Source organism: Somniosus microcephalus, chromosome 11 (genome assembly GCF_052327205.1).
Source record: "Somniosus microcephalus isolate GS21.2 chromosome 11, FLI_Smic_1.0, whole genome shotgun sequence".
Taxonomy (NCBI): domain Eukaryota; kingdom Metazoa; phylum Chordata; class Chondrichthyes; order Squaliformes; family Somniosidae; genus Somniosus; species Somniosus microcephalus.
The window spans coordinates 146,742,997-146,759,744 of NC_140997.1; the positions used below are offsets into that span (position 1 = coordinate 146,742,997).

A 16,748-nucleotide genomic window follows, 5' to 3' on the forward strand; every position below is an offset into this window, starting at 1 on the left:
AGATTCCTTGAAAGCAGTCATTTCAAAAATATTCTGTAACTGTGTTCATGTCCTAAATAAATGCAAGATAAGAAAAATGAAATGCCTATACCTTTGACTTTTAAATATTTTAGCCCAAACCTCCCTACTGATCCAATTCCTGTTCGGCTGCTGTAGCTGTTTCAGGTTCCTTTACACAAGGACCCGAAGTGTAGGAATTTGGTGAATAATTTTGTTCTGCCGACTTATCTATCCTGTTTAAAATACCTCGAATGTCTTCACTGGTTCAAAAACCTGGTTCATGTCCCTCCCCCCACTTCACTTGACACCGTGACATCCTTGGCAGTACAATGAGATAAAAGGACAAAGTGAGCCTTTGGCCAAAATATGCTCAATCTTCAAACCAACAGAGAATGATTGTGTGCGAACCTGCCGTGGCAATGCTCACGATTAGTCAGATGAAATGGTCTGTCTTTTAGCTGTGTTTGTTGTAACCAGCCGAGAGGTTACAGTGCCACCTCTAGATCAAGAAAGAATAACAGGCGTTACCATCAGAATATTAGCTATTGAAATCGATGGGCTGGGTATGACATTATATATGAACACCTTTCGTTTGTAATTAGTACATTTCCCAAAGCGTCGTCCATGGTTATTTGATGCATTTTTTTAAATATCCAATATGGCAGTTCAGAAAGTCACCTGCAAAGCCAACTAGTGGCCAGAGCCTGAAACTGCATCGTGACAGATGACATTGCAGAATTAAATTGTAAATTGATACGTTGACATTTCCTATGATAAATGTTGACAGAGAAGCATAATTACAAAATCGTGACAACAGGAAGTAAGGTTTGTAGAGAGGAAATGCAAGCCCTACGCATGGTTTTCACTAATACTAAGATAGATTCTGACTCCCTGGGTGGTCCTTAAAATATGTAAATTTACAACAGCAACTTGCATTTATGTAGCGCCTTTAATGTAGTAAAACATCCCAAGGTGCTTCACAGGAGCAATATCAAACAGAATTTGACACCGAAACCACATAAGGAGATATTAGGGTAGAAACCTTGGTCAAAGAGGTAGATTTTAAGGAACGTCTTAAAAGGAAGAAAGAGAGTTAGAGAGGTTTAGGGAGGAAATTCCATAGCTTAGGCCCTAGGCAGCTGAAGGCACGGTCGCCAATAGTGGAGCGATTAAAATCGGGATGTTCAAGAGGCCAGAATTGGCAGAGCGCAGAGATCTTGGGGGGATGTAGGGCTGGAGGAGATTACAGAGATAGGGAGGGGCGAGGCCATGGAGGGATTTGAAAACAAGGATGAGAATTTTGAAATCAAGGCATTGCTTAACCGGGAGCCAATGTAGGTCAGCGAGCACAGGGAAGATGGGTGAACGGGACTTGGTGCGAGTTAGGACACGGGCAGAGAAATTAGAAAGGAAATCTGAACCGTAACTTTGCCTCAGAACTTCCAGATTGGGGGAGGCGCACATTACCATCACATACATAAACAGGATCACATCGCAACACAAAATCACTAAAAGCAAAAAGGCACCCATTTCACATTTTATTGAATAAAACTGAAAATACAAACATAAGTTAGAAACTCCTTCAGTCAGGATGGAAGCTCAGCTCAGGTAGTAGTGGAAGCTCGGCCCCATTTCTCTTGGCACTGCCACTGCCCATCCACACTAGTCATGATGCCACTTTCCACGATTCGATTGCATTCACACAGAGCTGGGGGAGGAGCAAGAGGAGAGGCAAGCAGCTCCACATTGCCACCGCTCCTGGCATTGTGCCTCCTCTCCTGGGATACAGTGCCACAGGTGCCAGGCACCTCCTAGTACCTGACCCATTTTTCACGTGAGCCCAGATAGCCAGGGCCAGCAGCCTATTCGACTCTGGAAGATGTCACAGCTGAGCCTGAAACTTTCCTCACCTGATGTCCACACAGGGTCACTTTCCAGCAGGAGTCACTAGACTGCAATCAGGGGCAGGGCCTCTGCTCGATTTTTGCCTTCCCAACTCGGGTGCTGAAGCCAACTACAGCATCCTACGCCACTGTGACAGGGTTAGGCTAAATCAACTCAGACCAGGGATCAAACCCGGGGCCTAACCATCTATGAGGCTCAGCATTCAGCGTCTTCAACAGTCATTGGGAAAGGTTTTCTGTTTCATGAGGCATTTCCCCAGATGACCCAAACTTAAAAAATTCATCTCTGAAATCTCTCTGACCAATCAGATACAAATAGCACAACTTGTATCTGCTTACCTTTAGAGCAGTCAATCTAGTAATGGAGAGGTGTGGCTCGGTCTGTACACTGCTTTATGATTGGAGCCTCCAATCTACCTGCACACAATTACTGAGTGACCACCCGAAACAAGCAAATTTGGCATTAAATGCTCCCACATCCCCAAATTAACCAAGCAAAACCGCAGAATATTCACCATCCCCACACATTCCACTCTTCAACCCCAGCCTGCTGGCCTCCACACTGAACCGGGCTCACACAGCACCCACACTGAGCAGGGCCCACACTGAGCGGGGCCCACACTGAGCCGGGCCCACACTGAGCCGGGCCCACACTGAGCTGGGCTCACACTGCACCCACACAGAGCCGGGCCCACACTGAGCGGGGCCCACACTGAGCCGGGCTCACACTGAGCCGGGCTCACACTGCACCCACACTGAGCCGGGCCCACACTGAGCGGGGCCCACACTGAGCCGGGCTTACATTGCACCCACACTGAGCGGGGCCCACACTGAGCCGGGTCCACACTGCACCCACACTGAGCCGGGCCCACACTGAGCCGGGCCCACACTGAGCCGGGCTCACACTGCACCCACACTGAGCTGGGCCCACACTGCACCCACACTGAGCTGGGCCCACACTGAGCCGGGCCCACACTGAGCTGGAACCACACTGCACCCACACGGAGCTGGGCCCACACTGCACCCACACTGAGCTGGGCCCACACTGCACCCACACTGAGCTGGGCCCACACTGCATCCACACTGAGCTGGGCCCACACTGCATCCACACTGAGCTGGGCCCACACTGCACCCACACTGAGCTGGGCCCACACTGAGCCGGGCCCACACTGAGCTGGAACCACACTGCACCCACACTGAGCTGGGCCCACACTGCACCCACACTGAGCTGGGCCCACACTGCACCCACACTGAGCTGTGCCCACACTGCACCCACACTGAGCTGGGCCCACACCGCACTCACACTGAGCTGGGCCCACACTGCACCCACACTGAGCTGGGCCCACACTGCACCCACACTGAGCTGGGCCCACACCGCACTCACACTGAGCTGGGCCCACACTGCACCCACACTGAGCTGGGCCCACACTGCACCCACACTGAGCTGGGCCCACACTGCACCCACACTGAGCTGGGCCCACACTGCACCCACACTGAGCTGGGCCCACACTGCACCCACACTGAGCTGGGCCCACACTGCACCCACACTAAGCTGGGCCCACACTGCACCCACACTGAGCTGGGCCCACACTGAGCCGGGCCCACACTGAGCTGGAACCACACTGCACCCACACTGAGCTGGGCCCACACTGCACCCACACTGAGCTGGGCCCACACTGCACCCACACTGAGCTGGGCCCACACTGCACCCACACTGAGCTGGGCCCACACTGCACCCACACTGAGCTGGGCCCACACTGCACCCACACTGAGCTGGGCCCACACTGCACCCACACTGAGCTGGGCCCACACTGCACCCACACTAAGCTGGGCCCACACTGCATCCACACTGAGCTGGGCCCACACTGCACCCACACTGAGCTGGGCCCACACTGAGCCGGGCCCACACTGAGCTGGAACCACACTGCACCCACACTGAGCTGGGCCCACACTGCACCCACACTGAGCTGGGCCCACACTGCACCCACACTGAGCTGGGCCCACACTGCACCCACACTGAGCTGGGCCCACACTGAGCTGTGCCCACACTGCACCCACACTGAGCTGGGCCCACACTGCACCCACACTGAGCTGGGCCCACACTGCACCCACACTGAGCTGGGCCCACACCGCACTCACACTGAGCTGGGCCCACACTGCACCCACACTGAGCTGGGCCCACACTGCACCCACACTGAGCTGGGCCCACACTGCACCCACACTGAGCTGGGCCCACATTGCACCCACACTGAGCTGGGCCCACACAGCATCCACACTGAGCTGGGCCCACACCGCACCCACACTGAGCTGGGTTCACACTGCACCCACACTGAGCTGGGCCCACACTGCACCCACACTGAGCTGGGCCCACACTGCACCCACACTGAGCTGGGCCCACACTGCACCCACACTGAGCTGGGCCCACACTGCACCCACACTGAGCTGGGCCCACACTGCACCCACACTGAGCTGGGCCCACACTGCACCCACACTGAGCTGGGCCCACACTGCACCCACACTAAGCTGGGCCCACACTGCATCCACACTGAGCTGGGCCCACACTGCACCCACACTGAGCTGGGCCCACACTGAGCCGGGCCCACACTGAGCTGGAACCACACTGCACCCACACTGAGCTGGGCCCACACTGCACCCACACTGAGCTGGGCCCACACTGCACCCACACTGAGCTGGGCCCACACTGCACCCACACTGAGCTGGGCCCACACTGAGCTGTGCCCACACTGCACCCACACTGAGCTGGGCCCACACTGCACCCACACTGAGCTGGGCCCACACTGCACCCACACTGAGCTGGGCCCACACCGCACTCACACTGAGCTGGGCCCACACTGCACCCACACTGAGCTGGGCCCACACTGCACCCACACTGAGCTGGGCCCACACTGCACCCACACTGAGCTGGGCCCACATTGCACCCACACTGAGCTGGGCCCACACAGCATCCACACTGAGCTGGGCCCACACCGCACCCACACTGAGCTGGGTTCACACTGCACCCACACTGAGCTGGGCCCACACTGCACCCACACTGAGCTGGGCCCACACTGCACCCACACTGAGCTGGGCCCACACTGCACCCACACTGAGCTGGGCCCACACTGCACCCACACAGAGCTGGGCCCACACTGCACCCACACTGAGCTGGGCCCACACTGCACCCACACTGAGCTGGGCCCACACTGCACCCACACTGAGCTGGGCCCACACTGCACCCACACTGAGCTGGGCCCACACTGCACCCACACTGAGCTGGGCTCACACTGCACCCACACTGAGCTGGGCCCACACTGCACCCACACTGAGCTGGGCCCACACTGCACCCACACTGAGCTGGGCCCACATTGCACCCACACTGAGCTGGGCCCACACTGAGCTGGGCCCACACTGCACCCACACTGAGCTGGGCCCACACTGCACCCACACTGAGCTGGGCCCACACTGCATCCACACTGAGCTGGGCCCACACTGCACCCACACTGAGCTGGGCCCATGCTGCACCCACACTGAGCTGGGCCCACACTGCACCCACACTGAGCTGTGCCCACACTGCACCCACACTGAGCTGGGCCCACACTGCACCCACACTGAGCTGGGCCCACACTGCACCCACACTGAGCTGGGCCCACACTGCACCCACACTGAGCTGGGCCCACACTGCACCCACACTGAGCTGGGCCCACACTGCACCCACACTGAGCTGGGCCCACACTGCACCCACACTGAGCTGGGCCCACACTGCATCCACACTGAGCTGGGCCCACACTGCACCCACACTGAGCTGGGCCCATGCTGCACCCACACTGAGCTGGGCCCACACTGCACCCACACTGAGCTGGGCCCACACTGCACCCACAACAGAGCAAATATACTTCGATTCGCTAAATCTGAATTCTCCCCATTTACAAAATCTTTTCTCTCCCTCTTTTGAATCCTCCTTGCATTCCATTCTGACTGACAGGAAGGCTGAGTGACCTGGTCCCATGATTCTGCTGATGCTGTTTACAGTCGGCGTTGGTGGGGGGAGGAGAGGGTGAGCGGGTGAAGGGAGGGAAGGAGCTCATCCTCTCTCCCCACAGGGTGAGCACCTGGGCCTTTGTGCAGAAACTCTGCCCTTGCTCCAGCAGCCAGGCTTAGATTGGGAATTCTCTGCTGGGGGAATCCCACAGATTCCAAAATTAAGTGGTTCTAAAATCGAAATCTGCGATACGCTACCCCCCTCCACCCACCCACGCTCATATTTATGCATTAAAAAGTCCCGAATTGTTAGCGAGAGTGCAACGCAGATACCTAAAAAATTGCTGCCAGATCCTCCCCAAACCCCCCACACGCTGTGCAGCAGCAGTGAACGAGCCGTCCAGGTACTTCAAGGAAAACAAAAAGACAAAACAAAACACAGAGCTCTCTGTACTCTCATCCATGTTGGCGCCCCCCTGACAAAGCAGAGCGCTGCTCGGTTCAACATGACAAGGGGACATCCCTCCACAGGCAGGAACTTCCCAGCTGTGGCTCCCAATGGTTCCGTTCAGTTTCAGTAAGGGTCTCTCAGTCACACTCGTTAATGTCAGGAAGAGATTGTACACCACACAATAACCCGCTCCACTCACAGTAACCCCACTCGCAACTTGTATTCTCCACAGATCGCACTTCGTCCCCGGCCGGGCTGGCTAATGTTGGTTTTAAGACCTTCTCACCGTTCATACATATGTGCGCGTGCGTGTGTTTTTTATTTCCCCCCTCTCTCTCACTCTCGTCATGAGGTGGCGAGGGACCTCGGTCAGCCCGGAGAGCGGTTGGCGAGCTCCTCCTGCATCTTCTGCCGGCAGCGGGCGTACTTCCCAAACATCTGCCTGACGTGCTCCTCCTCCTCGCGCTGAAGGATTCGCAAGAAGTTCTGCAGCTCGGGCACGGTGAAGGCATCCCACTGGAAGAAAGGCGGGAATAGAGGAAAATTAACGGAAACGCTCAGGGACCCAGTTGCTCAAGACTCGACCCAACAGTCCCACCTGACCCTCCAACCCTCCCGAGTTCAAGTTAAATCAGATCGCAGGCAATTACAGTACTGACAGACTTTAATATCCAACAGTCTTGTGCCCGGTGATAAATGTGTAACTGCTCATGTTCCAGGGCGGATGGACCACGAGAAGGAACACCATGTTATGGTAGAATAAATCCCGCTCCTGTCAGACTATCGTGTGTTGTGGAACTGTCTTAAAGTAGAAAGAAAGACTTGCATTTATATAGTGGCTTTCTTGATCTCAGGACATCCCAAAGTGCTTAACAACCAAAGAAGTACTTTTGAAGTGTAGTCACTGTTGTACTGTAGGAAATGCGGCAGCCAATTTGTATACAGCAAGGTCCCACAAACAGTAATGAAATAATGACCAGATAATCTGTTTTAGTGACGCTGGTTGAGGGATAAATCTTGGCCAGGACACTGGGGAGAACTCCCCTGCTCTTCTTTGAAATAGTGGCATGGAATCTTTTACGTCCACTTGAGAGGCTAGACGGAGCCTCGGTATAAAATCTCATCCGAAAGACGGCACCTTCGACAGTGCCGCCTTCAATCAGCACTGCACTGGAGTGTCAGCCTCGAATATGAACGCAAGTCTCTGGAGTGGGGTTTGAATCCTCTGAGTCAAGGCTGACTCGCCTTTTGGTTATCTCAGTCCCTCTGCGCAGGGAGAACAATCAACATGACGCAATGGAAACTGTGGTAAGAAAGTTCTGCGAGCTGCTTCCTGTGTGACTTAAGATGAGCTCATCGGGCTCGGGGCAGCTTTTTGCTCATTCCAGCTATAAATGTGTTACATTTGGGACCATTACTAGGATAGAAGTCATAATTCCAGCAGGAGAGAAGAGGCCTGACTCTTATCCATCCCAACCAGATTCGAATCCCGAATTTTAGAGCTAAAAGCTCCGAGTTTGATTCATTCTCAGGATGTGGGCACCACTGGCAAGGCCGGCATTTATTGCCCAACCCTAGTTGCCCTGGTTTGATACAACTGAGCAGCTTGCTGGGCCACTTCAGAGGGCAATTAAGAGGCAACCATGTTGGTGTGGGACTGGAGTCACATAAGACGGAGGAGCAGGAGTAGGCCATTTGGCCCCTCGAGCCTGCTCCGCCATTCAATAAGATCATGGCTGATCTGATCTTGGCCTCAACTCCACTTCCCTGCCCGCTCCCCATAACCCTCGACTCCCTTACCTTTCAAAAATCTGTCTATCTTCACCTTAAATATATTCAATGACCCAGCCTCCACAGCTCTCTGGGGAAGAGAATTCCAAAGATTCACGACCCTCAGAGAAGAAATTTCTCCTCATTTCCGTTTTAAATGGGTGCCCCCTTATTCTGAAACCATGCCCCCTAGTTCTAGATTCCCCCACGAGGGGAGACCGGGTAAGGACGGCAGGTTTCCTTCTCTAAAGGACATTAATGGACCAGCTGGGTTTTTACGACAATCCAACAGCTTCTTCGTAACTTTTACTGATACCAGCTTTTTATTTCTAGATTTTTTTTTGAACAGAATTCAAATTCCTTAAAATGCCATGGTTTGATTGAACGCACGTTCTCTGGATTACTAGTTCAGACCTCTGGATTACTAGTCCAGTAACATAACCACTGCACTACCGTACCGCTGAATGACCACCCAGTGGGAACAGGGCGGGTTCGAGTCGGATGCCTGTTTTACACCCTGCCCGATTTTACTCAGTTGACCACTCCTGATTTTGCGACGGAGATAAATTCAGAGGCAGGGCAGAAGGAAGCTTCAATCGCTATCTGTCACGTTACACACAAACCAGCAGGGAGCTACTCAGTAATATTCCTACTTACGTTCACTTCTCCCGTCTCATTCTCTTTGAGGACGAGGCTCAACCTTTTCTCATCCGGCCCAGCCAGCAGTCGCAGGTACAAGGGGTGCTCATCATCGGAAAGCTTCCGAGTGTAAACTGCGGAGGGAAAAAATGCCCCAAATAATTAGGTTTTAACACTATTTTATAATCCCAGGATCATGCATTTGGGCACAAGCCTGCAACCCAACCAGGAGCTCTTGATGAACCCTCTCTTCAACAGTGAGCAGCACTAGGGCCTGAGCCCACAACTGTCTGATTAGGGAGTCAATGCTCTGAAGCACTCCCTGGTTACTATGTTTTAAGCAGATGCACACTCAGTATGAAGATCTCCCCATGACAGTTATTCAGAAAATTATCAACAGCAAATGTCCTTCCAAATCGCAGGTGGTCATATTTCAATCTTCTCTTTCCCCCCAACCATCGCAAAGACCTGCCTTCTCCCTGCGGAGACCCTTTACACACTTGTGCATTTCTCCGCTCATCAGTGAGCATCATTGAATGCTCAGTGTCACCGAGTTGTGATTTGCAGGATCAATCCCCACAGCTCTGTGTCACCGAGTTGGGAGCTGCTGGTTCAATCCCCACAGCTCAGTGTCACCGAGTTGTGATTTGCAGGATCAATCCCCACAGCTCTGTCACCGAGTTGTGATTTGCAGGTTCAATCCCCACAGCTCAGTGTCACCGAGTTGGGAGCTGCTGGTTCAATCCCCACAGCTCAGTGTCACCGAGTTGTGATTTGCAGGTTCAATCCCCACAGCTCAGTGTCACCGAGTTGTGATTTGCAGGTTCAATCCCCACAGCTCAGTGTCACCGAGTTGTGATTTGCAGGATCAATCCCCACAGCTCAGTGTCACCGAGTTGGGAGCTGCTGGTTCAATCCCCACAGCTCAGTGTCACCGAGTTGGGAGGTGCAGGATCAATCCCCACAGCTCAGTGTCACCGAGTTGGGAGCTGCAGGTTCAATCCCCACAGCTCAGTGTCACCGAGTTGGGAGCTGCAGGATCAATCCCCACAGCTCAGTGTCACCGAGTTGGGAGCTGCAGGTTCAATCCCCACAGCTCAGTGTCACCGAGTTGTGATTTGCAGGTTCAATCCCCACAGCTCAGTGTCACCGAGTTGTGATTTGCAGGTTCAATCCCCACAGCTCAGTGTCACTGAGTTGGGAGCTGCAGGATCAATCCCGACAGCTCAGTGTCACCGAGTTGGGAGCTGCTGGTTCAATCCCCACAGCTCAGTGTCACCGAGTTGTGATTTGCAGGTTCAATCCCCGCAGCTCAGTGTCACCGAGTTGTGATTTGCAGGTTCAATCCCCACAGCTCAGTGTCACCGAGTTGGGAGCTGCAGGATCAATCCCCACAGCTCTGTCACCGAGTTGTGATTTGCAGGATCAATCCCCACAGCTCTGTCACCGAGTTGTGATTTGCAGGTTCAATCCCCACAGCTCAGTGTCACCGAGTTGGGAGCTGCTGGTTCAAGCCCCACAGCTCAGTGTCACCGAGTTGGGAGCTGCAGGTTCAAGCCCCACAGCTCAGTGTCACCGAGTTGGGAGCTGCTGGTTCAAGCCCCACAGCTCAGTGTCACCGAGTTGGGAGCTGCAGGTTCAATCCCCACAGCTCAGTGTCACCGAGTTGGGAGCTGCTGGTTCAAGCCCCACAGCTCAGTGTCACCGAGTTGGGAGCTGCAGGTTCAAGCCCCACAGCTCAGTGTCACCGAGTTGGGAGCTGCAGGTTCAATCCCCACAGCTCAGTGTCACCGAGTTGGGAGCTGCAGGTTCAAGCCCCACAGCTCAGTGTCACCGAGTTGGGAGCTGCAGGTTCAAGCCCCACAGCTCAGTGTCACCGAGTTGGGAGCTGCAGGTTCAAGCCCCACAGCTCAGTGTCACTGAGTTGGGAGCTGCAGGTTCAAGCCCCACAGCTCAGTGTCACCGAGTTGGGAGCTGCAGGTTCAATCCCCACAGCTCAGTGTCACTGAGTTGGGAGCTGCAGGTTCAATCCCCACAGCTCAGTGTCACCGAGTTGGGAGCTGCAGGTTCAAGCCCCACAGCTCAGTGTCACCGAGTTGGGAGCCGCTGGTTCAAGCCCCACAGCTCAGTGTCACCGAGTTGTGAGCTGCAGGATCAATCCCCACAGCTCAGTGTCACTGAGTTGGGAGCTGCAGGTTCAATCCCCACAGCTCAGTGTCACCGAGTTGGGAGCTGCAGGTTCAAGCCCCACAGCTCAGTGTCACCGAGTTGGGAGCTGCAGGTTCAATCCCCACAGCTCAGTGTCACCGAGTTGGGAGCTGCAGGTTCAATCCCCACAGCTCAGTGTCACCGAGTTGTGAGCTGCAGGATCAATCCCCACAGCTCAGTGTCACTGAGTTGGGAGCTGCAGGTTCAATCCCCACAGCTCAGTGTCACCGAGTTGGGAGCTGCAGGTTCAAGCCCCACAGCTCAGTGTCACCGAGTTGGGAGCTGCAGGTTCAATCCCCACAGCTCAGTGTCACCGAGTTGGGAGCTGCAGGTTCAATCCCCACAGCTCAGTGTCACCGAGTTGGGAGCTGCAGGTTCAAGCCCCACAGCTCAGTGTCACCGAATTGGGAGCTGCAGGTTCAAGCCCTACAGCTCAGTGTCACCGAGTTGGGAGCTGCAGGTTCAGACACTAAGCAGAGGCAGTGATGTCTCTCAGCAGTAATGAGACAAATTGAACGGGAGAGTCAGGCTTAGGCCGTAGCTCAGCACTTAGCCAGTTACAAGGAGCACTGGTGAATGTCAGTCCGTGAAGGCCAGGCTGACTTAAAGAATCAAAACGACATACTGACATTAAAAAAAAAATTACCCCAAAATAGAATTATTTGTCCTACACATTTTTAATGCGGCTTCATGAAAAAAAAAACCCCTACAAATTCTTCTTGTAAGAGAATGAACTGAACGATTTGACAGCGATAAATGAAAACCGGCTGGGAAAGTACAAGGTTCACACTTCCTGAGTGCAGTTGTGCTGCTTTTAACAAAAAACATTTACAAGAGAGGGGACAGGAAGCACGACCCAGCCAAGTCCTGAGAGAGGCAGTTGACAGGCCAAAAATCCACATCCTCACATCTGGGAGTCGGCAGTGAGTTGGTAAATTGCAATTTCTGTTTATATCAGGATTTCCTCACGATGGAAGTGAACGTGAGGGTCTCATCCGATTGGCAATCTGGATGTGGTCTGTCATTCTCCGGATTTAAGAACACAAAGCATTTTTAGGAACATGAAACAGCCATTAGGCCCCCAAACAGGCCTGTCCTTTTTCGACTGATGAACGCATCTATTTGCCTCCCGCTATTCTTCCCGGCTAACTTATTCTGCAAGTTTTATTAAAAGAAAGTCCACTCGGCGTTTCTTCGTAACGCACAGCTAGTCCAATCTGCCACATTGCTTCTTACACCTGAGCCCCAAAACCTCAAAGGTCCCCCACTCCCTGCTGCAGAGTCCCAGGCCACGGGAGCACAATTGGAGAATCAGGCGCCAAGGTCAGCACACCTGAATTTCTGGCCAACAGCTGGAACTCTCATTGCGATTCGGGTGCGTTAACCTCTGCACGGAGTGCTCCTATTGGCGCCCCCACCCAGCGAAACTCTGAGCTGGGAATGGTTAATTGCAATTTCTCCAATTTCCTAATTTTTTTTTCTTTCTTACTTGTCTGTGCTACTTGAACATTTCCCCAAAGTGGATAATTTGCCTGGATCTCAGGTCCCCCTTTCAAACCTCATCTCATTTGTTGGGCTGGGTCCAAGGGCCAGCTTTGGCTTAGCTGCTAGCACTCTCGTCTGAGGGAGAAGATTGTGGGTTGAAGCCACACTCCAGAGACTTGAGCACATGATCTAGGCTGACACTTTAGTGCAGTGCTGAGAGAGTGCTGCACCATTGGAGGTGCCGTCTTTTGGATGAGACGTTAAACCGAGGTCACGTCTGCTCTGTCTCAGGTGGACGTAAAAGATCCCATGGCACTATTCGAAGAACAGCAGGGGAGTTTTTTCCCAGTATCCTGGCCAATATTTATCCCTCAACCAACACCTAAAACAGACTATCTGGTAATTATCACATTGCTGCTTGTGGGACCTTGCTCTGCACAAACTGGCTGCCGCATTCCCTACATTGCAACAGTGACTACACTTCAAAAAATACTCCGTTGGCCACAAAGCGCATTGGGACGTCCAGAGGCTGTGAAAGGCACTATATAAATGCAAGTTCTTTCTTTCTGGCCCGAGGGCAGCTGTATTTTTCCACTGGACGTACCTTGATTGTCTTTCTCGATCCGTTCAAACAGGGCGAATTTGCGGGGATTGTCCACCACCATGAACTTGTTGAGCAGCGCTTTGATCACCTCGCTGGCCTTCGTGTGACTGCTGATGTGCAGGTGCTTCACGGTGTCCTTCGGGAGGTAGAAGGATGTGCGGCGCTTTATCGGCTGCGGCCGCGCCGGTGCCGTCGCTTTCTTGGTGTTGTAAATCGACTGAGGCTTCATGTTTGCAGACACGGAGATAGGCCTCACCAACTTCAGCTGCACCTTAATGAACCCGGTGTATGTTCCGTCACTGTTCTGTGGAGGTGGGGGGAAGGTACAAGCGAGAGTTGGCATCGGCAGTCATTTTAAACCACATTTCCCTATATGGGCACCCACCACTGGCTGCTCAACAGGGGCGCTGCACCTGTGAGGAAGCAGCTCGAGAAAGAGAAAGAGAGATAGAGAGAGAGATGGCGCTGAGCACCTCCAATCATCACGCGGGGATGAGAATTCAATTCTGTCTGCTTCCTCTCCAGTCTGCCTCTAGCCCGTGGGGGTCTGCAGCTTCTCATGGGTAGCCCTGTGCTGGTGCATGCAACAAACGCATCCATCAGAAAAGCCCTACGCTCGGCCCGCGATTACTACAGGTGCAAGCCCAGTTGCGTCACCAGAGGGAGCGCCAGGAAATGCTGAGGCCATGCAATGAGGGCGGGGACCTGATCTAACGGGTCTTCCCATTATCTTCCACCCTGCACCTGGAGAATGCCAATTCCCAGTGATCAGAGGAGAAGAAAACCTCCCCCGCGGTTAATGTTAACAAGTGTAAGAAATATATTTCAATAGGGTAAAGCATGTTTAAATTGTGAAGAAAAATCATTGGGGTGGGTGGAGTAAGGAACATATAGCTCATTTATACAGTAATGTAACATCTTATATCCCATATTTATTTCATCACTCTCAATAATACAAGACCCAATAGAATGTTAGTGCATGCTGACCAACTAGCTTTGAAACAGATAAATTCTATGATAAAAGACAGCATGCAGTATCGTTCTTATTCAAAATTTTTATTCGTTCTGGGGATGTGGGCATCACTAACAAGGACGGCATTTTTTGCCCTTCCCTAATTGCCCTTGAGAAGGTGGTAGTGAGCCGTCTTCTTGAACCGCTGCAGTCCGTGTGGTGAAGGTATTCCCACAATGCTGATAGGGAGGGTGTTCCAGGATTTTGACCCAGGGACAATGAAGGAACGGCAATATACTTCCAAGTCAGGACATTCTGAAGGGAGAGGGTGAACAGCCAGAGGTCGTGGTCCATATTGGTACCAACAACATAGGTAGAAAGAGGGATGAGGTCCTGCATGCAGAATATAGGGATCTAGGAAATAAATTAAAAAGCAGGACCTCAAAGATAGTAATCTCAGAATTACTCCCAGTGCCATGTGCTAGCGAGAGCAGAAATAGGAGAATAGACCAGATGAATGCGTGGCTGGAGAGATGGTGTAGGAGGGAGGGATTTAAGTTCCTGAGGCATTGGGACCGATTCTGGGGAAGGTGGGACCGGTTACACCTCGACAGAACCGGGACCAATATCTTCGCAGGGGGGTTTGCTAGTGCTGTTGGGAAGGATTTAAACTAGTTTGTCAGGAGTCTGGGAATCTAAGTGTGGGCCCAGAACAGAGAGAAACAAAGCTGGAAGTGCAAGTTAGAAGAGTAGTCAGCAAAACTAGTAGGGAGCAGAAACAAAGGCCAACAGTAAAGAGGGTCAAAGTGCAGAAAAATATTAAACAGGCAAAGTTGAAGGCACTTTATCTAATTGCACATAGCATTCGCAACAAGGTGGATGAATTAATGGCACAAATAGAAGTAAATGGGTATGATGTAATTGCCATTACAGAGACATGGTTGCAGGGTAACCAAAGCTGGGAACTGAATGTTCCAGGGTACTCAACATTTAGGAAGGACAGACAAAAAGGAAAAGGAGGTGGCGTAGTGCTGTTAATAAGGGATGAGATCGGTACGGTAGAGATAAAAGATCTTGGCTTGGCAGATCGTGGTGTAGAACTGGAATCAGTTTGGGTGGAGCTAAGAAACAGCAAAGGGCGAAAAACATTGGTGGGAGTTGTGTATAGGCCACCAAACAGTAGTGGTAATGTAGGGCACAGTATCAATCAAGAGATTAGCAGTGCATGTAACAAGGGCAATGCGGTAATCATGGGGGACTTTAATCTACATATCGACTGGGCAAATCAAATTACCACTAATGGTGTGAAGGACGAATTTTTGGAATGCATGCGAGATGGTTTCCTGGATCAGTATGTGGAGGAACCAACTAGGGAACAGGCTATTCTGGATCTGGTACTGTGTAATGAGAAAGGGCTAATCAATAATCTTGTGGTAAAGGGGCCTTTAGGGACAAGTGACCATAATATGATTGAATTTTACATTAAGTTTGAGAGTGATGTAGTCCAATCTGAAACCAAGGTCTTCAATCTAAACAGAGGAAACTACAAGGGTATGAGGGACAAGTTGGCCATGGTAGATTGGGAGACTACACTAAAAGGTATAAAGGTGGACATACAATGGCTAACATTCAAGGAAATAATGCATAATTTGCAACAAACATATATTTCTCTAGGACATAAAAACCCAAAAGGAAAAGTGATCCAACCATGGCTAACAAAAGAAATCAAAGCTAGTATTAAGTCAAAAGGAGGAAGCTTATAAAGTTGCCAGAAAAAGCAGTCAGCCTGAGGATTGGGATCTTTTTAGAAATCAGCAAAGGATGACCAAGAAATTGATAAAGAAAGGGAAAATGGAATATGAGCACAAACTAGCGAAAAATATAAAAACCGGATTGTAAAAGCTTCTATAGGTATGTGAAAAGGAAAAGACTGGCGAAGGTAAATGTAGGTCCTTTACAGTCAAAGACGGGAGCATTTATAATGGGGAATGAGGAAATGACAGAAATTAAATAAATACAGGAAACTCTCTTTTTACCGGCACCTAAATAACCGGAAATCTCTCTTAACCGGCAAAATTCAGGAGTAGGTTCAGGTAAGTTTTACTTCATATTAGTGGCCGTGTAACCTTGGGTTCCCGGATCTGTGGCTGTGTAACCGGGGTTCCCGCACCTGTTGCCATGCAACAGGGACGCCTGGATCTGTGGTCGTGTACGGGGCTCTCGTACCTTAGTAAGTATACCTCTCTGTAATCCGGACTTTTTGATCAACCGGCACCACGCCGGTCCCGGATAAAAAAGAGTTTCCTGTACTTTGTTTCTGTCTTCACGGAGGAAGACACAAAAAACCTCCCAGAAATACAAGAAAACCAAGGGTGTGGTGAGAATGAGGAACTTAAAAGAAATTATTAGTAAAAAAACAGTACTAGCAAAATTAATGGGACCAAAAGTCGATAAATCTCAAGGACCGGATGACCTACATCCTAGGGTTTTGAAAGAGGTTGCCATTGGGATAGTGGACGCATTGGTTATCATCTTCCAAAATTCTATAGATTCTGGAATGGTTCCTGCAGATTGGAGGATAGTAAATGTAACCCCGCTATTTAAGAAAGGAGGGAGAGAGAAAACGGGGAACTACAGACCTGTTAGCCTCACATGAGTAGTTGGGAAAATGATGGAATCTATTATAAAGGATGCAATAACTAGGCACTTAGAAACTAATAGTAAGATTGGGCAGAGTCAACATGGATTTATGAAAGG

General features: G+C 51.6%; 1 protein-coding gene across 3 annotated transcripts in view; it reads right to left on the minus strand.

Moving 5' to 3' along the window:
* Positions 1 to 1,525: 1,525 nt before the first annotated feature.
* rassf1 (Ras association domain family member 1) overlaps positions 1,526 to 16,748 on the minus strand; it is a 169,522-nt gene continuing 154,299 nt past the window's right edge. For all 3 annotated transcript variants that reach the window (XM_086001350.1, XM_086001348.1, XM_086001349.1), the window contains 3 exons: positions 13,040 to 13,343; positions 8,761 to 8,876; positions 1,526 to 6,849 (listed from right to left, as the gene is read on the minus strand). In XM_086001350.1, the coding sequence (XP_085857476.1) occupies positions 6,703 to 6,849; positions 8,761 to 8,876; positions 13,040 to 13,343 (567 nt within the window). In that variant the 3' untranslated portion in view covers positions 1,526 to 6,702. The remainder of the gene's footprint in view (positions 6,850 to 8,760; positions 8,877 to 13,039; positions 13,344 to 16,748) is intronic.